The sequence below is a fragment of the Myotis brandtii genome, unplaced genomic scaffold, assembly GCF_000412655.1.
Source record: "Myotis brandtii unplaced genomic scaffold, ASM41265v1 scaffold123, whole genome shotgun sequence".
Taxonomy (NCBI): domain Eukaryota; kingdom Metazoa; phylum Chordata; class Mammalia; order Chiroptera; family Vespertilionidae; genus Myotis; species Myotis brandtii.
This window is the reverse complement of record NW_005354291.1, coordinates 12,426,558-12,451,498: the sequence shown is the minus strand read 5'-3', so window position 1 is coordinate 12,451,498 and position 24,941 is coordinate 12,426,558. Positions and strand designations below refer to the sequence as shown.

The 24,941-nt window shown below is 39.7% G+C and overlaps 1 protein-coding gene across 20 annotated transcripts in view; it reads left to right on the top strand.

Annotated features, from left to right (window-relative positions):
• AHI1 (Abelson helper integration site 1) overlaps positions 1 to 24,941 on the top strand; it is a 218,305-nt gene that overhangs the window by 134,375 nt on the left and 58,989 nt on the right. For 9 of the 20 annotated variants that reach the window (XR_001360697.1, XM_014533846.1, XM_014533844.1 and 6 more), the window contains one exon: positions 14,865 to 14,920. The exons of 3 other annotated variants lie outside the window; for them this stretch is intronic. Coding sequence is in view for 15 of the 17 variants with exons in the window: in XM_014533846.1 (XP_014389332.1) it covers positions 14,865 to 14,920 (56 nt within the window). In the remaining 2 variants the exon portion in view is untranslated. Of the gene's footprint in view, positions 1 to 14,864; positions 14,921 to 16,670; positions 16,728 to 20,579; positions 20,617 to 23,252; positions 23,336 to 24,941 lie in introns of those variants that run through there. 8 more of the 20 variants (XR_001360699.1, XM_014533855.1, XM_014533853.1 and 5 more) reach the window with 6 other exon arrangements.

Sequence of the window (24,941 nt, the reverse complement as noted above, 5' to 3'; positions counted from 1 at the left end):
TAATGACGATTCTAACCCTGTTATTAGCCCTACCTGAGGGGTACACATGTGTGCTAAAGGTCATTGGGGCCCACAGAATAAAGATGTCCTATCTTCCTGGAGCATTCCTTTTACTTGCTAGAAATTTAAAATATTTTCAGATTAAAATGAGTATGGATATATTATCAGCCAGAAAAATTTCATGTTTTTTAGCTTAGGCCTTCAAATCCCTCAGTCAGTATTCTTCTGATATTAGTAATACTTTGGTGCAAAGTTTAATAAGCAGTGTGCCATATCACATATTTTACTTATTGAACTTATTTTATACTGTGACATTAGCTTTTGCTTTAGATGGAATAACTTCACTTCTTAATAACATGAAGTAGTAGGGTATAGAGTTTTTAAACAATTCAACCTATCATGTATCATTAGTCATTCAGCCTATATTTATTGAGTGCTTATTTCTATGCTGAGCATTAGTCCTCACTGAAACAAGATTGAGTAGACAAAGCACTTGCCCTTGAGGCTGGTGGGTGAGACACCTACAAGTAGACAATTGCAACAGAATATGGTAGGAACTATAGTGAAGATATGTGCACAGTGTATTGAGAACACACAACAAGACACCCTCTAAATCTGCCTGGGGAGTCCAGGAAGAGTTCCCCGAGGAGGTCATGCTTGAGCTGAGGCTTATAGGATGAAAAAGTATGTGCTACGTAGATGATCTCAGAAAAAGCATTCTAGCAGAGGGAACAACTTGAGTAAGGTGTGATAAAGTATAATTATTTTCTGGAGTATAGGGCCAAATGGAGAGAAGGACAGAAGAAATGCAGGAGCCCAGTGTACTCTGCTAAGATGCTTAGATTGTATTCTTCAGGCAAAGGGGATCCCCTGGAGAAGGGAATCCAGGAAGTGTCATATACAGATCTGCATGTTAAAAATATTCTAGTGGCAGCATGGTGATTGAATTAGAGGTAGCTAAGACCTGGAACAAGAAAGTAAGTTCAAAATAAAGTATAAAAGCCTGAGCTAGTGGAGATAGAAGGGAAGGGTATAATTCACAGGATTTTGTGATTGATTGGATGTGATTAGTGATATTGGAATCTAAGAATTGTGCTGAGGGCCCTGGCTTATTATATAAGTAAATGGATAGTGGTACCACAGAAATAATAAAAGAATAAGGAAGATCTGGGGAGATAGAAACAAGGAATGGTAGGGAGTAGGATGTAATAAGTTCAGTTTTAGATATCTTGATTTGTTAATAGTCTTTATAGTGCTCCCAGGTGCAGATATTCACTAAGGAGCCAGAAATTCAGAACTGGAATTTGAGAGAAGGTAGGGCTTCAAAATAAAATGGGGAAGGAGCTAGTGTATTCATTGTATTGCATCAGTAGAGTTGAAGCTCATAATGAAGGAGATAGAATAGACACTGTAGACTTCTAAGAGAAAAATCTAAGGACAGAATTCCAATTGAACACTAGTATTTAAGGGACAAGCAAAGGAAGAGAAGATTAAGAAATAATAGTCAAAGGGGAAGGAAAGATCCAGGAAAAAAAAGTGCCATGGAAGCCAGAGAGAAGAGAGGTTCAAGGAGAGTATATATTCAGTAGTATGAGAAATGGCCAATCACTGAGGTTGTCTAAGCATTTGATAATGAAGAGGACCTTGACACCTCTGCATATCAATAGTATGACACGGATTGAAGAGTAGAATGTGGACTCAGCAAGAGAACACATGGAAGTCTTCCCAGAGCTTCACTTAAAAGAAGTCAAGCAGTGACTGGAGGGAGACCCCGTTCCAGAAATGACTTTTTAAATATTGGAGTGACACATACAATTATATTCTAAGAAGACAAAGCCAATGGACATGATCGGGTTCAAGGTAGATAAAGAAAGCACACATGGATCTTGGAGAAAGCAGGAGGTTTTTATTGAAAAGACTGGTTGATAGATTAATATTGCCTTAGAGCAGTACCCCTCTGAGACAGATAAATATGAATGAGGATGCAGATAAGTTAATAAAGTGGGAGTCTAGAAATTAAGAATGTCTTTTTGTTCTCAAAAACAGAAATGAAGGTTCACTTCAAATGTGAGGGCAAAAGGTGTGAGGTAGGAAGAAGAATAGTGACTGTTAGAATACCTTGAGGACAGCAGGAGCAGGAGATCATTTGGGACATATAAAGAGATTTCTGAGTAGTTCTGAGAGCTGCTGTTTGAATACCATGAAAATGTAGGGAACATAATTTTATGTAGTTGGATGGTTTTCTTCAGTAGTGCTCCACATCTAGGACATAGGAGTGGAGAAGACAAATCTGGTTTGATATATAATTGGAGTTGTGGGTGTGATAGAGGCCAAGAGAATTAGAGACTTGATATCATTGGGTAGAGAGTCACTGAATTCACACATTATGGAAGATCAGCCAGATTGGAAAGGATGTGGAATCAGGAGACTGGCCAACTTAGAAAGCAGGGTTCTCTGCAAGGTTGCCATAAACTACCCATGCTCAGGTGGAGGCATAGTGTCATGCAGAAAGGTGTTAACCTGGAACTATGGCCTGTAAATCAAGAAACTTGCTTAATTAGTATTTCAGATGTTAAGCAGCTCAAGGTTATGATAAATTCATGGAGTTGAATGTAAGAGTTGAAGTCAGATTGAAGGACCTGCCCAAGGAATGAAGACCAAGTGTTGCATAGATTTTCTCTTTGATATTAAAATTCCAGAATTATTGCAAGAGTTGGGGTGAACCAATAGTTGAAGTCCTTAATTCTTGTGGTAGAGCAGATGTCTCAACTTTGGTTTTACATTGAAATCGCCTAAGAAATAAAATAAAATAAAAATGCTGGTGCTTGTCCCCACACCCACAAATCGGTTTAATTGGTCTGGGTGGATTTCAAAAGCTTTCCAGGTTATTTTAATGTGCAGCCAACATTGATAACCATTATTAGAGTGACCACAATCACAATGTCTGAGGGTAACAGCTTCAAAGATAGAGGATATTATGGCCAGGTGTGAAGTGCTTTGAATGTATAATAGCCTGAAATCAGCAACAGAGAACTAAGAGGCCAGTGCTAACTCCAGGTCCCTGTGGTTCATGGTTGGATTATATGAGAATGAACATCCTATCCTGTACGGAACTGAAAGAAAAATGGTTTCTCAATAAAAAGCCAGTTTCACATACAGCAAGGATATATGGTGATGGTTGCATCTGACAGCCTGGGATACATGTTGAAAGGATTGGCAAGGAATTTGACTATGGTCAAATGCTACATGTGTAATATTATCCACTGTTTGGAATTCACCAGATTTAAGGATTTAGGAAGATGATAATATAAATTTTCAAAATATTTATAACATTGGCATAGTCATCAAGACAGCTAATGATATTTGTAGTCTATGTCAGGAACTGCGTGAGAGGCTATTATAGATACAGTCTTTTGTTTGTTTGTTTGTTTGTTTTGTTAATCCTCACACAAGGATATTTTTCCATTGATTTTTAGGGAGAGTGGAAGAGAGAGGGAAAGACAGAGAGAAACATCGATGTGAGAGAGACACATCAATTGGTTGCCTCCTGCATATGCCCAACCAGGGCCCAGCCAGGGAGGAGCCTGCAACTGACGTACGTGCCCTTGACCGGAATCGAACCCAGGACCTTTCAGTCCACAGTTCAAAGCTCTGTCTGCTGAGCCAGACCAGCTAGGGTTGTAGATACAGTCTTCATGTGCAGTGGCTTACCAGTATCCCTGATGCTGTATCGTGCTGATCTTTGACATTGGGGTCACCTAACCCCCACCTCTGTGTGTTCCTGGCCAATAGCCTTGAACTATTTCTGACTCAGCCAGAGGAGATATAAGGAACTCTTACTGGCTGCCTGTGAAGTTGGCACTGCCCTTTCCTCTTCCTGGTGCTCGTGTGTTACCATGATAGAGACCTCTCACTTGCTTCCAAGACTCCCAGTTCTCACTGCCTATGCCAGTCCTCTACTTAGAACTCACTGCATCATAGTATTGTGTGCCTTTTCCTCTCGCAGACTGATCTTCATGCTTAAAATACACCTTTATATCCATATCACTGCAGACTAATTCTTCTTGACCCTTGAGGAGTGCTTCAGGCTAACCAAACCCTAATTCTAATAGATCTCAAAGTAAAACATTGAAAAACATAAAACAGCTAATGCAAGGGAGTTGCAGAGATAGGAATCCATTTGGACAAGGCCGTAGAAAGGTTATCATGGAGGAGATGGAACTCAGATTGGACTTTAACATTTAAGATACATAATTTCTTTTGTTGATTTGGTCTGCTTTGTCTGAATCCATGCATTATAATAGACTCCTACATATATTTTCCTCTTAGGAATTTACCACTTGTATAGTTTGACAATGTTTTATTTCCCTGTGGGGAAAAGTATAAAGAATGACCTACACTTATATAAAAAGAAGTCCTGAGAACTGGTAATGTTGTTCCAGGTATTCAAAATGCCTCAGGTACGCTCTGAGTGATGACGCAAACAGCCAGCCCTTGAGAAATGTGTAACTGGGCTTCCTCAGCACCTGGCACAGTTGCATGTCTTCAGTTTAGTTTCTTTATCAGAATTTATATGGTTTGATCTTATCAAGATCCTGCCTTATAAACCTACCACAAATTCTATCAGATGTTTAATTTCATATGTAAGTTTTATTTTTATTATCATATATAAGATATGTTTTACAAAAAGAAGAACATGAAAAGTTGTCTCTGAAAAGTGACTAGAAGTGGAGGAGGGTCCTAAGTTCATAGAATTAGAAAACTGGTGACATAGAAGGAACTTAAAGATCATCCCCAGTGATTCTAGTCAACTCCCTTCATTTTATAGATGAGGAAATCGAGATCCAAGAGGGTTGTAAGAGTCACATTCCAAACACCACTCCTAATCAGCAGCTTGGCCCCATGTTCTCAGGCCAGCCCTGTTCCCTCCACCACCGAGTCACCGACAGCTGTCATCTGGACAGCTAGCCACGTTTTGTGTAACATTGGTTTTTTACATCCTGTGTTATGTTTGTTTCATTGTACCCTTCTTCATGTGGACATCTTTAGAATTTTAGTCTTTATGCCTTTTAAGGAAAAAAGGAAAGAAGCCTCCTGAATTGTTTTCTTTTTAAATTATTTCTGTTCAAACTACAGAATGAGCAGTAAAATTATACCTTTTAATAGCTTGGCAGCTGCTGGATCTTATTAAGTTCTTCCAAGTGGAACACACCTGTTCTGTTGCTAAATGTGCCAGGTCCCTTCCAACATTTCATCTGGTTCATTGAAATGTTAGTGGGTGATGGAAGCATTCGCTCTCCCACTGCAGGGGGAGGGGACAGGCTTGAGTTAGTGATTCTCCACCATAGGCTAGAGAATCCCCAAACGAATCAGTCACTATCTCTACCACAGGGACATGAGAGTAGACTTGTCCTCAAGCTCATTCTAGAACATTTTTATCACACTGTGCTGTAAATTTGGAGCTAATAGGAGGAAGACTATTTGTGCTATCTGGGAGGATAGCTTTAAAATATATATATCATGCTAACAACTTTGTGGGGGTTTTTTGTTGGTTCTTTGAGGAGGACATTTTTTTAGGCTTTTTACTTTTTTCTATCCTATATCATTTGCTATACCTATATCATTCATTTATTTGGGGAGGGAAGTTGTTAAATTCCTTTTTTTAAATATAATTATTTTAGGTTGCTCTATTAAAGTAATATATGCTCATAGTTTTAAAAATTCAACCAATAAAGAATACTGTAAATAAAAAATAAAACTCTGTCCTAAAATTCATCCACTATAACTTGCATTTCCTGTTTAAAATGTTCTCTGCACATGTAAATATACATGTCTTTATTCATGTCTATGTTTTGATGAAACTAGAATCATACTTAATATTCTGATGATTACCTTTCATAATATATCTTGGATATCTTTTCTTATTAGCACAGACAATTCTGTTTAACAGTTTTAAATACTAAAATGGCCAATTTTCTTTTTTTTTATTATTCCTAAAATGCCCAGGTATTTTTTTAATTTCTGAAAACACTTGGTTTCCTTTTTTTATTGTTATAAAAACAAAACCCAGCCCTGGCAATGTGGCTCAATTGATCAAGTGTGCTCCCATGCACGGAGAGGTCACCAGTTCAGTTCCCAGTCAGGGCACATGCCTGTGTTGCCCCAGTTTCTGGTAGGGACATGCAAGAGGCAGCCGATTGATGTTTCTCTCTCCCTCTCCCTTCCTCTCTCTAAAATCAATAAAAACATATTTTTTTAAAACCCAAGTAGAAAATTACCCTCTATCTTCTATAAATGTTTAAACATTGACAAAAACAAGTCATGTTTTTTTAATACCAGACATATAGTAATAATTATGCACAGGATTATATATGTGAATGTGGAGAAATTTATATGATATTTTTGCTTATGTCTATCTAAAAACTCACTAAATGAATAATAGTTATTAGTTTTGCTATTCTAAGGGAATTATAAAAATATCCATTATAACTCATCTCTTATGTGGCAAGAGTTTTAATTATTTTCAGTTTTTTATTTAGCATGTAGTCAGTGAGAGCAGGCTGGGTCAATTCAAAAGAGAGCTGGTTCCTAAACCAACGTGCATATTCCACTTATTAAGGGCCAGCTGCTTTTTTGTCTAGTACAGAACAAGAGGAAAGAACCCAAAAGGATCAGATAACAATGGTGGTTTTGCTTCCAGCCAAACACACGCACACAAAATTTTACATTGGCAATTCTGTCAACATCTCAGAAAAACAGTAAGCATGTATGTGTTCACAAAATATCTAATTTTCATTTGCCCTCTTCGTCTCAAAAGTAGACAGTTTTTTAAAGCCTGGATTAATTGTGTTATATTTCACTATCTTAAAAAATCACTTCGTATAGGAAAAAATGTTTTTTCCATCTACTGTTCCTTGTACCAGGAGTTCATCTAAATTATTTTTAACCAGAGGAGTAATATGATTTTATTACTGTGTTAAATCCGACAACAAATTTATAGTAGACAGTGTGTTTTTTTGGTATGGCAAAATAGTTCTTCCAAATACCTAGAAGTTAGTTAATGTACACTGAATCATTGAAAATGCAATCATAATTAGCATTGCCTCCTTCCTGTATCAATTTATATCTTTTTTAGTTTAGTAATTTTGTTTATCAAAGAAAATACAGTTATATGATATATTAAATAGATAAAATTAATGTATGCTTGGATTTGCTTTTAAATTTCAGGAATAATTGAACGTTGTTTTTTTTTATCCAAAGAGAACAAAATCAAAATCATATAAGTAAAACTAAAGAATTTATTTGTATCCATGAAGAGTCTCAGTATAGGCAACACTGGTATGTATTTCTTTCCCCCCATAATTTGTTTCAATAACATAAATATTTTGAGGAAAAAATATTGATTTCAAAAAATGTCATTTACGTTTGAAAAATATTTGTCCCACAAAGAAAGTGTGCAGGACTCCAGTGATGTGACAGCAAAGCCAGTGTGAGTCACCTCACACCAGAGATCGCAACAGTATAGTCTCTTACTGCTCTACACAGAGGAACTTTTTTTAAAAAAAATTATTGATTTCAGAGAGAAGGAGAGAGATAGAAACATCAATGAGAGAGAACCATCAACATCAGTCAGCTGCCTCCTACACACCCCCTCCTGGGGACCAAGCCCGCAACCCAGGTATGTGCCCTGATGGGGAATCGAACCATGACCTCCGGGTTCATGAGTTGATGCTCAAATATTGAGCCTCACTGGCCATGTTACTCAAAGGAACTTTAAAAGCCTTCACAATCTCTCTTTCCCTGAAAAGAACTCATTAGGTCTTGACTTTCTTAAAGGTCTGGGGACCAATTCTGCTACTTGTTCTCTTCTTTATACCTTTGCCTTGGCCATTGTATTTGGCATGTGTACTTCCGCCCCTGCTTTGTCTCTTCCCCCAGTTTCCTTGCTACTTTGGGCAATTCCCCTCCAAGTTTTCAGAACCTCATTACCCTCAACAAACTGAATAACGCCCCCTCCCAGGCTGCTTGTCTTTTCAATTTACCTAACCTGGGGGTAGGAGCTAGATTACTGCCAGTGGTTCTGAAATAAATGGACTGTGAGAGAATACCTCTTCAGTCTCCATCCCAAAACTAGGTATGTATCATTTCCTTGATGTCTTTCTAACTTCAGTTACTTAATATTTTTACAAAATAAAAGGGAGAAATTGTTTTCAATTTTAGCAACCCACTGATTATTCAGCTGATTTGAAGCTCTGAGTCCAGCCTCTAATTTTCTTATACAGACTTTCCATGAAAACTCAGTTTAGAGAATAATATAAATTCTCAATAAAGAGTTCATAATTGTTCCAATAAACCACTGAAAAGTATTTGTAGGACGTTTCTTCTGAGAAGTCAAGTATAGATTTTATTCTTTGAATAATGATGTACAAAAAGTATAAAATAAGTAATGTTGTGCTACATCAAACCAATGTTCTACTTGGCCCAGTACTACCCTTCTGACAGTAAGGGTTGTTTGATAAAATGATACAGTGTTTGCTTTTCGTGATTGTATTTTCAAAGGTTAACTTAAATATGAGTAATATCCTCTCACAATCTATCACAGATCTAAAATGTGAAAGATGTTATTGGGAGAGCTTCCAACCAATCATTCCTAGTTGTAAATTGTCCTTTTAGATCAGTGGTTCTCAACCTGTGGGTCGAGACCCCGTTGGGGGTCGAACGACCCTTTCACAGGGGTCGCCTAAGACCATCAGAAAACACATATAGAATTACATATTGTTTTTGTGATTAATCACTATGCTTTAATTATGTTCAATTTGTAACAATGAAAATACATCCTGCATATCAGATATTTACATTACGATTCATAACAGTAGCAAAATTACAGTTATGAAGTAGCAACGAAAATAATTTTATGGTTGGGGGTCACCACAACATGAGGAACTGTATTAAAGGGTCGCGGCATTAGGAAGGTTGAGAACCACTGTTTTAGATAGTGGCAGAATTGATGCTTATCAGTCACCCTGTCTTCTGACTCCACAATCAGCATGACCTTTTTTCAGAAGTTCTTGGACACCCTAATCTGCTGCCCTCTTGTTCCGTCAAGCACTGCAGGGTTTCTCAACCTTGGCACTATTGGCATTTGGGGCTAGATAATTCTTTGTTTGGGGGGAATGTGCATTTTAGGATGTTTAGCAGCATCCCTGCCTCTACCCATTAGGTGCCAGAAACACTAACACCCTCCAGTTATAATAATGAAAAGTGTCCCCCAGACATTGCCAAATTTTCAGAATCAATCTCTCTCCCTCTCTCTCTCTCTCTCTCTCTCTCACACACACACACACACACACACACACACCATTGAGAACTGTTCTATTTTATTTTTTTTAAGTATATAATATTGTGTGTGGATGTATGTTTTTCCTCTAAATAAAAATTTTCCTTATTTTAAGATCCTTTTCATGAAATTTTGCTTTCATGTTTTTCATTACTGGCAAATATGTAAATATTTGTATTGCAGCTATAGACTGCCCTCCTTTAAAACAACAGATTTATGTAGAGATGTATCCAGCCAGCTGTGTGAGGCTCAACCTGAAGAGCTTATATAAAAATATCTCTTAATTAAATTTAGATAGCTCTTTACTACTATTTATTTCCTTTGCTTGATAAATTAAGCTACTCTTCCCATAGGCCATTGAAAATGAACTGTATGCTAATGTTCTTGTTATTACTTAGCAGTCACAATGACAGTGTCATAATGGCCTCTAGTTTTAATATCGTTCTCCTTTAGTTGACATAAAAAGAGAAGAACCTTTTTTACTTAAGTGTCTCTTTTATCCACACATACCATAAAAGATCTCATTCAACATAGTACAACAGGTTTGCTTTTATCACTGTTTTACTGAGCTTTGTTGTACTTGAGTCTTTTCTTTCTTTTTACCCCTATTTCTGCTTCCCCATTACTATGGGTGTGCTTAAGCAGCAGCCTCTTACACATTGGTGTACCTTACACAGAGGAGATATGTAGAATGTATCTCCAAAGACCGGCATCCCCTTGTGAAACATGCTCTCCAGTCTGCCATGCCAGCTTCAGAGTCGCTGACTAGAAAGCCGCCTCATTCCCAGGATAACTGTGGGAAAGCATTCCTCTGAGATTGGGAAGGCTACATATTACCCCGTCCTTAAACTCACAGGCAGGAATAAGGTTTTTTTATTGCAACTTTTGTAATTACCACAAATCCCATGTATAATTATTTAATCTGTTATAGCTGCTAAGTGTGTACGTTATAAATATAAAACAAAACGGTTTGTGCTTAGATATACATGGTGGATATAAACCTGTGAAGAAGGCAACTGAAGTATAAATTTAAAAGCCACATGGTCAAACAATTTTGTTTAAACTAATATAAATAGGTAGGTAGATGGATGGATAGATAGACAAACAGACACACATGTACACATACTGAGATGATGAGGAATGAGGAATCATTTAGATTGGACTGCTGACAGACTGTAAGTATAATGAAGATTGAAGAAGGAAGAGATTAGGTAAAGGAAATTAGGTCAAAAGGAAAAGCATCTCTTACTGCTTCTCCTCTCATGGCTCATGCATATGACTTTTTTCTTCTATTCCTTTCTTTTTGGATAGAAGTAAAAGGGCTAAAAGTTCCTTGAAGACAGGTGCTGTTTTGTTCAAAATTGAATTACCAGCATCAGGTGCAAAGCAGGTATAAATAAATGTTTACTGAATAAAGGATCGGGTAAACCAATAGGAGCAACTGTACTGAGGTCAGACCTGACCCCTGTCGGGGACATCAGCAGTGATGGAGTTGCACACAGGCAGATGTTCAGCAGTGCACAGAGGGTGACAGTGGACTTCGTAAAACTGCCAGTTCTCCTCCAGTGTCTCCAGGTTTCTTCCCTAATCTCCCATCTCTAGGGAATAGTTCTGCCTAAAAGATGAATTGGGGGATCCAAATGATTCTTTAGTGTGCAGGAATTCAAAAGGGGCTGGGGGGAGGGCCTACCCAGTGTGGCTAAGTTGGTTGAACATCATCGCATGCACTGAGAGGTCACCGGTTCAATTCCTGTTCAGTGCACATACCAAGGTTGTGGGCTCAATTCCTAGTGGGGGGTGTGCAGGAGGCTGCCAAACAACACTTCTCTCTCTCTCACTCTCTTCTTTCTTCTCTCTCTAAAATCAATAAAAACATTCTTTTTTTTTTTTTTTAAAGGGGGGTATTCTGATGTTTCCTGCCTTTTTGGTTATCTGCAATCAGTTTTCACTCTCCCCAATCCAGGTCATTTAGACCACCAGGAAATAAATGCATGGAAGCAATTATTTATCTATTTGATGCCAGATGTATACATTGTGCTTGGTGTGTGTGACTTTGCACACCTGTCTTATCAGTCCCCAGACCTGAGGGTAAACCAGTTATCCATTTTTCTCACTTCTACTCTGGAATTTTATCATTGCTGAAGAAAGTCACATAATTGTATTGGTTGTCTGCGTCTATTTCTGATTCCAGCCTTAATGAAGCCCATGGTCTTGACCATTCATTCATTGTTCTTCCAGATTGACTCCCTATCCCATTCCTTACAGTTCCTGGCTGATCAAAATAATGTCCACCTTTCTCAAGCTCTTAAGCTCTCACTCCTACTTGACTTTGTCTCCATGCTTTCTTGAAGAGAAGATATTCAACCTTAATTGCCTCAGCTTCTCATGCCTGCCTTCTCTGTATTTCTGTAATTCTTTAGTTCTCTCTCAAAAGAGGAGGTAGATAGTCAAACATCAGAGGGGTTTACAGTATAATTGAAGTGTTTTGATAGAGTTCTATATTAAATGCTAGGGGAATAAGTAGAAATGGTCCCTGACCTAAGCATAATGAAATCAGCAAAAGCTTTCCACAGAAGTTCATTTCTAAATTGAGCTTTGTAGGAGAAAGTGCATTTGAGGCAAACTGAGTAGATATATTGTAAGGCATTATACACTTGGGCCACCACAAATATTTCATCATGGCTGGAGCTTAGGATGCAAAATTAAAAACAGAGCTGAACCTCAGCAAGTAAGTAGATAGAATCAGGCGCCCATAGCCACATGATGGTGGCGCCCAGTCCCCTCAGTACCACTGGAGTCCCCCAGTCCTTTAAGCCCTCACCGCAGGGGCGAGCAGCAAGCAGTTCCCCGCGGCGAGCAGACACCAGGGCCTGCGGTGGCGTCGAGCAAGCAGGTCCACAGAGAGCAGAGAACCACGGGAATCAGGCCTAAACCATCAGTAGGACATCCCCTGAGGGCTCCCAGATTGGAGAGGGTGCAGGTCGGGCTGAGGGACCCCCCCCCATGCACGAATTTCGTGCACTGGGCCTCTAGCTTTCAAAAAAAAAAGAGAACTCAGACTTAAAAGCCACTTTTGATGAAAATTTATGGATCCAGCTGTTTTAGAAAAACTACTATGTTTATAAGATTTGGTGAAAACTAACGATTGCCAAATCATTATGAAGAAAACAGGAGATCTGAGTTCATTGTATAGAGTTGGAAGTCATTAGCATAAATGTGCTGTTGAATCCATGGGAATAATGAAGTGTAAAGAATGAAAAGGATAAAGGGTGGAAGTCAATAAAGGATGCCAGGTTTTTTTGGAGGGGGAAGAGCTTGGGAAGAGCATTGCTATGAAACAGCCCCCTGATCCCTGCCTACAGCAGTCTTTATTCTTCCATGCTCCAGCCTTTAATGTTCCTTTTACCTGCCTGCTGGAGAGACTTTCCTAAAATGGAAATCAAGTCATGACTTCCCAGCTCAGAAATCTTAGTTGACTCTACATTTGTCCACATAGTCCAAATTTCATGAATTTTTTTGAGATCCCAGTAGAAGTTTTGACCTACTTTTCCTTATCCTCCAAAACAGGCTCCTGAGTATGCTGCCCTGCAGACACAACCCTCAAACCTTTGCTCACCCCATTTTCTTGAACTATGTCGTTTTTGGTGCTTCTCCAGTTATCAGAATTTCAATTTATCCCTTAAGATCTAACGAAATGCTCCTTCCTCTGAATCCTTCTCAAAAGCCTCAATTACAATTCAAGCCTTGTGTTCTTTTCCCCCACACATTTCCTGTTCACCTTTGTCATAACGTCTATCTCCGTCTGCCTCCTTAGCTGTGTCCGTGCCTGTCCCCTTTTGAGTACAACCTCCTTGAGCCTCCCGGCCTTGTATCCCTGGTGTCCAGCACAGTGCCTCACTGGTAGAGTAGTGTTCCACAAGTATGTGTTGTTTAATGGGTAACATTAGTATCCAAAACTACAAATCATGAATCACAATGAAGGTCTTCACCTTTTAGTATATGTGTGGAAACTGCATCTTAATGCAGAGGAATATTTTGTCCTTAAGTGAAAGCATTGTAATTGGAGGATTTAACATCAAATACAACTCACATTATAATAAATTTTTAAGATCAAAGAATCAAATCTATATGACTATTTAAAATCCTAAAACTGTGCTCCTGGAAACAGAACTTGAGCAATAGGGGAGACCTGAGGAAGTTGTCTAGTCCAGTTGTGAACTCTCTGTAGATCTCAATTCCTCGGCTCTAGGGTGGGCTGGGGGGCAAGGTGTCCGGGCCACCAAACCTTGCTTTACCTAGAGTACCTCTACCTTTAAGTGTTTATATACGAGGCTTCCAAACAAATTTGTACTGAAAAATTATTTTGTTGTTAAATCATTTTGAAAGGCAGGATCGTAACCTTTAGGCAACTTCTATACCCTTGGTGACTCTGGGCCTCCACTTACTCATTTGTAAAATAGAGAATGGTGCTGTGATAGTTCATGCTTCCATTCTGAGCCCCTGCTGTCCATTTTCAAGTAAAAAACAGACCCCCAAGAGAAGCGACTTACTTCAGTCACATAGAGGATTAATGACAGAACCAAGGCTAGAATTTAACCACCAACCCTGATTGTTGTTGTTTTTCTCTCTCTTTTTTAAAAAACTCCTACAAAGTGGATATAAAAAAATTATGGATTTGAATTATATGGAAAAGGTAGAGATATCAGGATTATATAAACAGCTTGTAAAAATGGGGCTATAGTATTTTTATATCAAATTTGCTTTGTTTAAAGCTGGTGTGCTAGTTACAGCAAGCATTAAGTGAACACTTACTTAATTTTCCACTCATTCTTCAAGTATATAAGAAATATTTGGATGAGTTCTTTGCATGGCCCATTTCTCTTTTACAAAGCTATTTATGAGTTATTTTCTTCTTGGCTAATCTCCATTTAATCAGTAAGAGCACTTAAAATCATTCCACTAATCATTCCTTTCATGTTTAAGTCTCGCTGCATCTAAATTTAAAAGCATCAGTAAGAAGTTGAGAGGTTTGGGGAAGCAGGAGTCTCTAGGTTCTCATCCCTTTAATTCATCTTTTTGCTTTGCTCGTCTTCCTCTCTTCATCCCTTCCTCTCCAAATCAAGGGTATCCATGAAGAGGAATGGAAGTCACAAAACAACTGTCTGAGAGGTTGTGTGGACAGGGGGGAAAGAACTCTGATTCAATATTTTACATATAGTTGAGTAGACTGTGAAAATATAGAATATACTGAAGAGATTACGAAGTCAAGATGCAAAGAACTTAAGTAGCAAACCATATAGTATTACTAGATTAATTTAGGCTGATGCTGTAGGACTCTGTTTGCCACACACCTGTAAGCTGGCTTTCCTTACAGAGCACTTAAGAGAACTGTTGGTTTAGTTGTGTTCAGAGCCTGGCATGCTCTCTCCTCCTTCAGCAAGTTGGTGGGTTTTCAGCATGTGAATATTACCTGATCATCTTCTCTAATTTTTGACTTACTGTTTGTTTTCTTCTTCTTTTACAATAGTCAGTCAACAAGGACAAGTCTCAGGATTTCAGATGTGGCTCAGAATCTATGACACAGTAAGCAACTTCTCTTCCTAAATAATTTACAGTGATAGATAGTTGTCATTTTTTATTAGGACAATTTCTCATTTTCCTTTTCAAAACATCACACTCTTAGTTAAATTTCAGATCATTAATTTTTAAAAGAGTTTATTTAGCTGTTGCCCTGGCCAGTTTGGCTCAGTGGATGGAGCATTGGCCTGTGGACTGAAGGGTCATGGGTTCAAAGGCACGTACCTGGTTGCAGTCTCAGTCACCACCCCTGTTGGAGGCAACCAATCGATGTGTCTCTCTCACATTGATGTCTCTCTTCCACTCTCTCTAAGAATCAATGAAAAAATATCCTTGGGTAAGGATTAACAAAAAAAAATAATTAAAAATAATATAAAATAAAAGTTTAGCTGCTTTGAGGAGAATATTTTAATGATTGGACGTTGAGGAAGTGTATGAAAAGTTGTAAGAAATTAAATTAAGTTAAAATATCAGACTAAAGTTTTCTTTCTGTGGACCCATTTTGTCATTTATCTTAGTTTGAGTAACTCTTGAAATGACATTAACTGAAAACAAGTAGATTATGTGGTGAAAAAAAAATTATGACATGTCTATTTTTAGGCATTAAAGAAAAAAGGTAGTACCCAGAACACTAGCATTGTACATTTTCTACAAATGTCTAATGTATTTGAGCAATCTATTTTGAGGTATTTATTTTAAAAGATCTCTAGGAAGTTTTGTATTTTTATTTGTCACTTGCTGAATCACTTAATACATAAATAAAAATTCCTCTTTTAACTTCAAAAAATTACATCAAAACATTCCCCAAATATTTCTCAATTTTTGTTATGGCAGATTATTTTGTACCTAATTTTAAGCCCAAACTTTATACTCACATTACTAGCAAACTATTACATGCCTCAAACATGCCTAGAACAAATTAGCTATCTGTTGTGCCCTCCCATCACCCCCATAACACATAAGTGCATGCTTACACACGTGCACACAGATAATCCCTGCTGCGTTTCCTTCAAGGAAATACTTTTTCAAGTTAACCCTATTATACGCTTTGACATTTTGAAAAATAATGTCTTCCGGTTCAAAAATTCTGATTCAGATTACAGTCTAATTTACAGGAATTATCACATGAAAGCATGCATTCTTTTATAAGATAATATTTCAGTCTACAGACAAGAGATAAGCATGAGTTTTAAATGGCACTTAAAATTTTGAGTCACCGAATCATGACCTAGAAGATGCCTTAGAAATTCTTTCTGTATCCCTTGTTTTATAATCAAGAAAACTAATAGGAAAGGTCTTGTGCAAATTGCACAGGACACATTTATGTCAGCCTAGGACCAAGACCTATGTCTCCTGATTCCCAGGTGTGTGTGTGTGTGTGTGTGTGTGTGTGTGTGTTTAATTATATTCAGTGTTGTCAGGCTCCTTGGTAACACACCATTTGGCTGTAAGTTTAAAATCTTTCTTTTTGACAGAGAAAATGTATTCACTATATATAGCCCTGTATTGCTTCAGAGCACAGTCACACACATTATCACATTTGAGTCTCCCCACTGCCCTGGGAGAGATGCAGACCAGTATTCTGAACCCTCTTTTCCATGAGGAGAAACAAGGTCTGAGAGGCTGTGATCCGTTACCAGATCATAGGCCCTCTCTTTCCTCATCTGTGCTTTTCATTCTTTCCAGGCTTTCCCTCTTATCTGTCAAAAGGTCCAAACACATCCCAGGTCTTTATGTTTTTTGTTTTATCTGCCAGGTATGTTTTCAGTTCCAGTCTCTGAATAATTGAAATCTACACTAATAAAAGACAAACATGCAAATTGACCATACCTTCGTTATGCCTTAAGCCACGCCTGCCAGCCCGTCAGAGTGACTATATGCAAATTAACCCAACCAAGATGGCGGCCGGCAGCCACGGAGCTGGAGCAAGCAGGAGGCTTGGTTGCCCCAATGATGGAGGAAGCCAAGCTTCCTGCCGCGGCCGTCTCTGAGCTCCACTCAAAGCAACAAAGCTTCAATTATAGAAGTTAAATAAACCCCAGTTACCTGCTTTCAGCTGGCTGTGACCACGGAGCTGGAGCGAGCAGGAGGCTTCCCTCCCACCCGCCCTGGCTGGCTCTGAGTTCCTCTCAAGGCTACAAAGTTTCAATTGTAGAAGGTAAATAAATCCCAGAATAAAAAAAGAAAAAAAAAAGGAGAGGCTGGAAGCTTCCATCGCCGGAGGGCTTGGTCAGCCTGAAAACAGCCTTCAGCCCCTCACCCAGACTGGCTAGGCACCCCAGTGGGTGCCTAAAGGGGTTGTGGCCAGCCTGAAAACAGCTATCAGCCCCTCACCCAGGCTGGCCAGGAACCCCAGTGGGGTCCCCCACCCTGAAGGGAGTGTGACCAGCTGCAAACAGCCATCAGCCCCTCCCCCAGGCTGGCCAGGAACCCCAGTGGGGTCCCCCACCCTGAAGGGAGTGTGACCAGCTGCAAACAGCCATCAGCCCCTCCCCCAGGCTGGCCAGGAACCCCAGTGGGGTCCCCCACCCTGAAGGGAGTGTGACCAGCTGCAAACAGCCATCAGCCCCTCCCCCAGGCTGGCCAGGAACCCCAGTGGGGTCCCCCACCCTGAAGGGAGTGTGACCAGCTGCAAACAGCCATCAGCCCCTCCCCCAGGCTGGCCAGGAACCCCAGTGGGGTCCCCCACCCTGAAGGGAGTGTGACCAGCTGCAAACAGCCATCAGCCCCTCCCCCAGGCTGGCCAGGCACCCCAGCGGAACCCCCATCCTGATCTGGGACACCCTTAAGGGCAAACCAGCCGGCCCCCACCCATGCATCAGGCCTCTATTCTATATAATAAAAGGGTAATATGCAAACTGACCCTAACAGCAGAACGACTGGGAATGACTGGTCACTATGACACACACTGACCACCAGGAGACAGACGCTCAATGCAGGAGCTGCCCCCTGGTGGTCAGTGCGCTCCCACAGGGGGAGCTCTGCTCAGCCACAAGCCAGGCTGACGGCTGACGACTGCCAGTACAGTGGTGGGGGTGGGAGCCTCTCCCACCCCCTCAGCAGCGCTAAGGATGTCCGACTGTAGCTTAGGCCTGCTCCCCGCTGGCAAGTGGACATCCCCCGAGGGCTGCCGGGCTGTCAGAGGGATGTCTGACTGCCAGCTTGGGCCCGATCTCCCAGGGAGCGGGCCTAAGCCAGCAGATGGACATCCTCCGAGGGGTCCCAGACTGCAAGAGGGCATAGGCCGGGCTGAGGGACCCTCCCCCGAGTGCACAAATTTTTGTGCACCGGGCCTCTAGTTTTATATAATAGTTGATAATACAGTCACTGACCCTGAGGAGATTATACTCCACGAGAGATTACACATATGAAAAAATAGACTGGCCCTGGCCAGGGTGGCTCAGTTGGTCGAGCGTCATCCCATCACCCAATGGGTTGCAGGTTCATTTCCCAGTCAGGGCACATTGGTTTTGGGCTCGATCCCCAAAAATGGGTGTGCAGGAGGCAGCCAATTGATGTTTTGCTCTCACATGGATATTTCTCTCTCTCTCTCTCTCTCTCTCTCTCCCTCCCTCCCTCCCTCCCTCCCTCCCTCTCTCTCCCTCTCTCCCCCTTCCTCTCTTTCTAAAACTCAATAAAAAATATTTTAAGAATCAACTGGAACAATAAGGACAAACTCTATTTCAACAACCAAAAAAAATGACCACTTTTATTTTATTTTAAATATATATTTTATTGATTTTTACAGAGAGGAAGGGAGAGGGATAGAGAGTTAGAAACACTGATAAGAGAGAAACATCGATCAGCTGCCTCCTGCACACTCCCCACTGGGGATATGCCCACAACCAAGGTACATGCCCTTGACCGGAATCGAACCCAGGACCCTTGAGTCCGCAGGCTGATGCTCTATCCACTGAGCCAAACCGATTAGGGCAGACCACATTTAATACATCATGGAAATAATGCTCTCAGTGTCCTTGAACTAACAGGTTTTTTAAACTTTTTACCTAATATGTGAATGAAAGACTGTAGTCACTCTGACTACATTGGATACCTGTTTCCAGGTGATACAGAGATCCTTGCCATACTCTCCAGATTCAAGTTCAAAAAGCCTCACAAACATCCCAGCTTCTCAAGGCTGTCAGAGCAGCTTGGCTTCTCCTTTCGAACATAGTGTTTGAGGAGCTTCTGAAACTAAGTTTTCATGAGAAGTTCAGATATGTCTAAATGCTCCAGTTCATCTAAAGCCTTTGGGCTTTCCCTGTACTCGTAGTTTCTTAGAATCAGGATGAATTAAGATACATTTCTCATGACTTGAAAACCATAGGCTAGTGAATACTATTTATAGCCCAGTATGTACCCAAAAGGTCATCTCTATTTCTTTAACTTAACTGAATCCATTGTACCCAAGTACAAGGAGAGTAGACATTCTTCTTCCTGACCTTATGGAAAATAAGTGGGAAAGCATTCGGTCTCTTTTTATTACCATTAATTATGATATTATTATAGAGCTTTTTTCATAAATGCCCTTTCAGGTAGTTTCCTTCATTTTCTAGTTTTCCAAGAGTTTGTATCAGGAATGGGTGTTGGATTTTTGTCAAATGCTTTTTCTGCATGTTAAGATACGCATATGCATTTTTTTAATGTTTTAATGTGGTAAATAACATAGATATTTAAATAGTAAACCAACTTTCATTCTTAGCATAAATTGGCTTGATTTCTAAAATTTTATTTAAAATTGTTTGCATTTTGTTCATGAGGAACACAGGTCTATAGTTTTTTTTTCCTTGTTATGTTTTAGGCTGGTTTTGGTATCAGGGTAAACTAACCACATGGAATGAGTTGGGAATGATTCCCATCCCTTCAGTTTTTTGGAAGCGTTTATATAGATTTGGTGTTCTTTCTTTTGTAAATTCTGTTTCTTTATTGATATTCTCTTTTTGGTGAGACAGTTTTCTCATATTTTCCCCATAGTTCTTTATACATGGCAATATATTGCTGTATTCATATATTTTATTTCTATATATGCTATAAGCCACTCACTGCACTGTTATTTTTCTTTTTGCTTAAACTGCCATCTTTTGAAGAGATAGAAAATATTAAAGTCTTACATATTCGTCCATTTTGTTACAATTCCAATGTCTTTCATTCTATTATGTAAATTCACATTTCCATCTATCGTTTTTCTTCTGCCTAAAGAATTCCCTTTAACATATCTTGTAGTGTTGGCTAGCTAAAAATGAATACCTTTACTTTTTACATGCCTAAGAAGGTCTATTTCACCTTTCTTTTTGAAAGCTGTTTTCATCTTATATACAGTTCTGTGTTGAAAGATTTGCTATTTGTTTGTTTGTTTGTTTGTTTGTCTGTCTGTTACTGGAAAGATACCAGCAAGAAATAGACTGTTATGCTTATCTGTGTTCCTCTGCATAGCATGTTTTCCCCCACTTTGGCTATGTTTAAGATTTCTCTTTATCACTAGTTTTGGGCACTTTAATTATGATGTGCTTAGTTGTGATTTTCTTTGTATTTCTTGTGCTAGGGGTTAGTTGAACTTGGTTCTGTAGGTTTATAGTTTTCATCAAATTTGATACATTTAGGGCCACTTTTTCTTCTGCCTTTTTCCTTTTTCTGTGTCCAATTGTTTCCCTCCTCTTCTTTGAAGGTTCCAGTTACATCTATGTTAAGCCATATGAAAGATGTCCCATGTTACCAGTGTGGCTCAGTTGGTTGAGCGTCATTCCATGTGCCAAGAGCACATGCCTGGGTTGCGGTTCGGTATCCAGTGAGGGCATGCAGGAAGCAGCCAATTGATGTTTCTCTCTTCCTCTCTCTCTAAAAAAAATCAATAAAAGCATATCTTAAAAAAAGATGTCCCACAGCTCACTAATGCTTTGTTTATTTTTTAAATTTTTTTTGTCTGTGTTTCATCTTGGATTGTTTCAATTGCTATGTCTTCCAAGTTGTTTAATCTTTACCTTGCAATATCTACTCTGCCTTTAATCTTATCCAGAATATTTTTCATCTCAGACATTTTAATTTTCATCTCTAAAAATTCAGTTTGGGTCTTCTATTATATCTTCTATGTTTCTACTTTACCTTTAGAGCAGGTGGAATACAATTACAATTGTGATAATGTCTTTGTCTGATAATTCTCACATCTGTGTCATTTCTGGGTTAGTTGCCTGTGGTATTTTATTATTATTATTATGGGTTATATTTTCTTATTTTTTGCCCCCCACTGCTGGTAAATTTGTACTGGATGCCACACACTGAAATTTTTGTCATTGGCTGCTAGATATTTTTGTATTCCCAGAAATATTCTTGAGCTCTGTCTGGAATGTGGTTAAGCTGCTTGAAAACTGTATAATCCTTTCAGGTCTTGCTTTTAGGGTGGGACTGGAACCATGTTTAGTCTAGGGCAGGGGTGGGTAACCACCCAAACATGGCACGCCAGTAATTTTTGCTGGCACGCGAAACCCTCTCTTATAATCTTCCATTTACAATTTTTTTCTTAATATCGACTTTTTTATTTTTCAGATAAATTCAGTGTAGGTGCATCTTAGATAAATAAATAATTTTACATAGCATGTATACATTAAAAAATAAATGTATTTTTCATCATCATATACTGTGTTTTTGTCACTCGAATGAATTTTATTATTTCTTCAAGGTTCTTCACATACGTACACCTTAAGAGATATAAAGTAGGCGTAACATGTTCTCAAAAAATTAGGGTTGGCACGCAGAAGAATTTTGAGTCAGAGATTTTGCTGGTTTTGGCACGCACTCACAAAAAGGTTGCCCACCCCTGGTCTAGGGCTACCTATTCCCCAATACTGACATGATCCCTCCCCCAGTGCCCTCTGAGTGGAGAGGCTCTCCGAGCCAGCTGGCGGGCACCAGCCCTGCTCCTGAATTTTCTAAGTACATGCGCTCATCAGTGCTTTGTAGGTCTTCAGGTTTGCTTACCATGAGCCTGTGTCCTCTGGCATTCTTGAACTCTGCCCACTTTAGTTTCCCCAGACTGTCAGCTCTTACTCATGTGTCACCAGGCTCCATGCAGGTTTCATCTCCCTGTGCCATGGCCTGGAAACATGTGATAAACATGTGATAAACTGGGCAATTATAGGGCTCATCTCCTTTATTTTCCCTATCTTGGGGAACGCTATTCTTTGTTGTCTCTGATTTAGTGTCTTGAAAATTGTTGGTTCGTATATTTTGTCCAGTTTTTTTGGTTGTTTTCAGCAAATCTGGTTCCTGTTACTTTGTTAGCTGTAATCAAAGGTCTGGATGTTTTATTATGTCTTTTCAAGTTTTTTTCCTGGTATCTTTGGTTGAGTCCACTGTGCGTGTGTGTAATTTCATTAGTTGTCCAAATACAAAAAGAGTCTACATACTAGTAAGTATGACTTCTCTTGAAAATAATCCACACTGTGCATTCTTCCATGGCATCTGCCAGCTGGAGCTGAGACAGTGGGCTGTCCACCTCCAGCCTGTCACAGTGCTGTTGTATTGACTGTAGCTTCCCTCATTCACCTTACACTGTGGCCTGCACAGACATTTGAGTTTACTTTAATGTTACAGCATAGGTTTCCCATAGATAGGCTGAAAGGGTGGACTTCAGACTGATTAAGATTGTAAATCATCAGTCTTTTTTCCAGAGCTGTTAGAACACTAACCTGGTGTCATACTCCTTTTCAACCTTTCTCACTCATCATTCTACTCTTTTCTTAAATATACTTTATTCATTCTTTCATCTTTATAATTTCTGACCTTTTCCTTCTCAGTCATCTGACTTCATTTTACTTACCTATACATCTCCACATTAGTGTTCTCAAGCTGCCATAGCAATACCACAACCTGGGTGGCTTCCACGTAAGAAATTTATTTTTTCACATTTCTGGAAGCTGTAACTTCAAGTTTGCAGCAGGGTAGCAGGTGGCCACCTTCTCGTTGTGCCCTCACGTGACCTTTCCTTGGTGCAGGTGTGAAGATAAAGATTTCTGGCATCTCTTCCTCTTCTTATAAGGACACCAGTCCTATAGATTAGAGCCCCACCCTTATGACCTCATTTAAACTTAATTACCTCCTTAAAGGCCCTGTCATGGTTAAAGAAGAGCCCAACCAGTTAAAGTTTTATGTCTGCATTATTTTGAGCAACTCCCTGTCTCTCGCCTCCTCTGCCCCCACCCCCCCAATCACTCCTATAGTCCGTCAAATGTTTTTCTCTCAGGTCCTCCCACTGATTTCCCTTCCCATTTCCATTGCCACTGTCTTAGATAAGAGCTAGCAGCATTCTTACTGGCTCCCTGTTGCTGATCTTTCCCTCCTGTAGTTCTCAAGTGGGCAAAGAACAGAGCCGTGGCTATGCAGGTGAGGAAGAATGAGCAAACCGGCCGAAAAGTCACCCTAGTAGAGGTAAGAGGAAAACTAGGAGAAAGTTGTGTTATGGAGTCGATAGGAAAAGATGTTGGAAAGGTATGGTCAACAGTGACAAATGCCAAAGAGAGGAGAGGTTAAATCAAAACTGAAAAGTGCCCTTCAGGATTGGTAACCAAGAAGCAGCAATTGTGACTTTCAAGAAGATGGTTTGATGGAGAGTCCCGGAAGCATGAATCAGATTGTCTCCAGCCCAAAGGGAAAGATCTTCAGAATAGATTGCTTCTCCAAGAAGCTGAATTCAAAGGAAAGGAAATGCGGGGCAGTAACTAGTGGAAAGCACAGGAGGTCGAGAAGGTCTTTATAGAGAGGGGAATGACAAGAATATTTACAAACGAGAAAGAGTTCCTTGAGGGAAGACATTGAAGGTATAGATAAGAGGGAAGTCCCAGGGGACCTAAGGAAACACAGGATTAGAATGTGAAACAAGAGGGGGGGGGCACTTTTCCCACTAAGAGAGTCAAGTGGGACAAAATGTGTTTGCAGGGCGATGTTTTCGGAAGAGGGTGGAGCATGAGGAAGGCCTTTCAAAGGCCTGTTTTCCCTATTAGGTACAAGTGGTGTTCGTCTGCTGAAAGTGATGGTAAGGCTCCAGCATGTCTACTTTTATTGTCACTTTCTGAGAAATAGGTTCAAAAATTTTTATCAGTATTTTCAGATTTTAATTATAAAAAACTAAAATCTAATTGTACAGAAGGCATGTAGATGAATCATGGGTTAAGGAATTATTTTTTTCATCTTGATACTGGGATCAGAAAACATTTAAAACAGATTTTTAGATTTAAATAATAGAAACTTTAAAATGATGTGCAGTCATATCTCAGAGATATTGGGGGCTCAGTTCCAGACCTCCGCAATAAAGCAAATGTTGCAATAAAGCAAGTCACATGGATTTCCCGTGCATATAAAAGTATGTTTAGCCCTGGCCAGTGTGGCTCAGTTGGTTGGGCATCTTCCCATGTTGGCTCAATTCCTGGTCAGGGCACATGCCCAGGTTTCAGGCTCAATCCCTAGTGAGGGCAGGGGAGGCAGGTTGTAGGGGGCTGTGAATAGATGTTTCTCTCATTGATGTTTCTCCCTCTCCCTTCCTCTCTTATTTTAAAAAATACTTTCAAATAATTCTTATTTGCTAAAAATGCTTGTTAATTTAACTTGCCCTACACTTTCTGAGCCTGTTGGGGACATGGTGCCCATGGACTTGCTCACTGGAGGATGGTCACAAACCCTCAGTTTGTTAGTGAAGCACAATGAAATGAGGTGTGCCCATGTGTCAAAAAGAAAAAACAAACAAAGAATAGCCTAAGATGGGGAAGAATTTCATAAAACATATGACAGATAAAATTAATGTAATACCCTTAACATATAAAAAACTATAAAAAATCAACAAGGAAAAGATTACCAATAGAAAAACTGGCAAAGGGTGTGCACAGGACATTCTTAAAAGAAATCTTAAATATGTCCTAACTGGTTTGGCTCAGTGGATAGAGTGTCAGCCTGTGGACTCAAGGGTCCCAGGTTCGATTCTGGTCAAGGGCATGTACCTTGGTTGCGGGCACATCCCCTGACCGATGTTTCTCTCTCATCG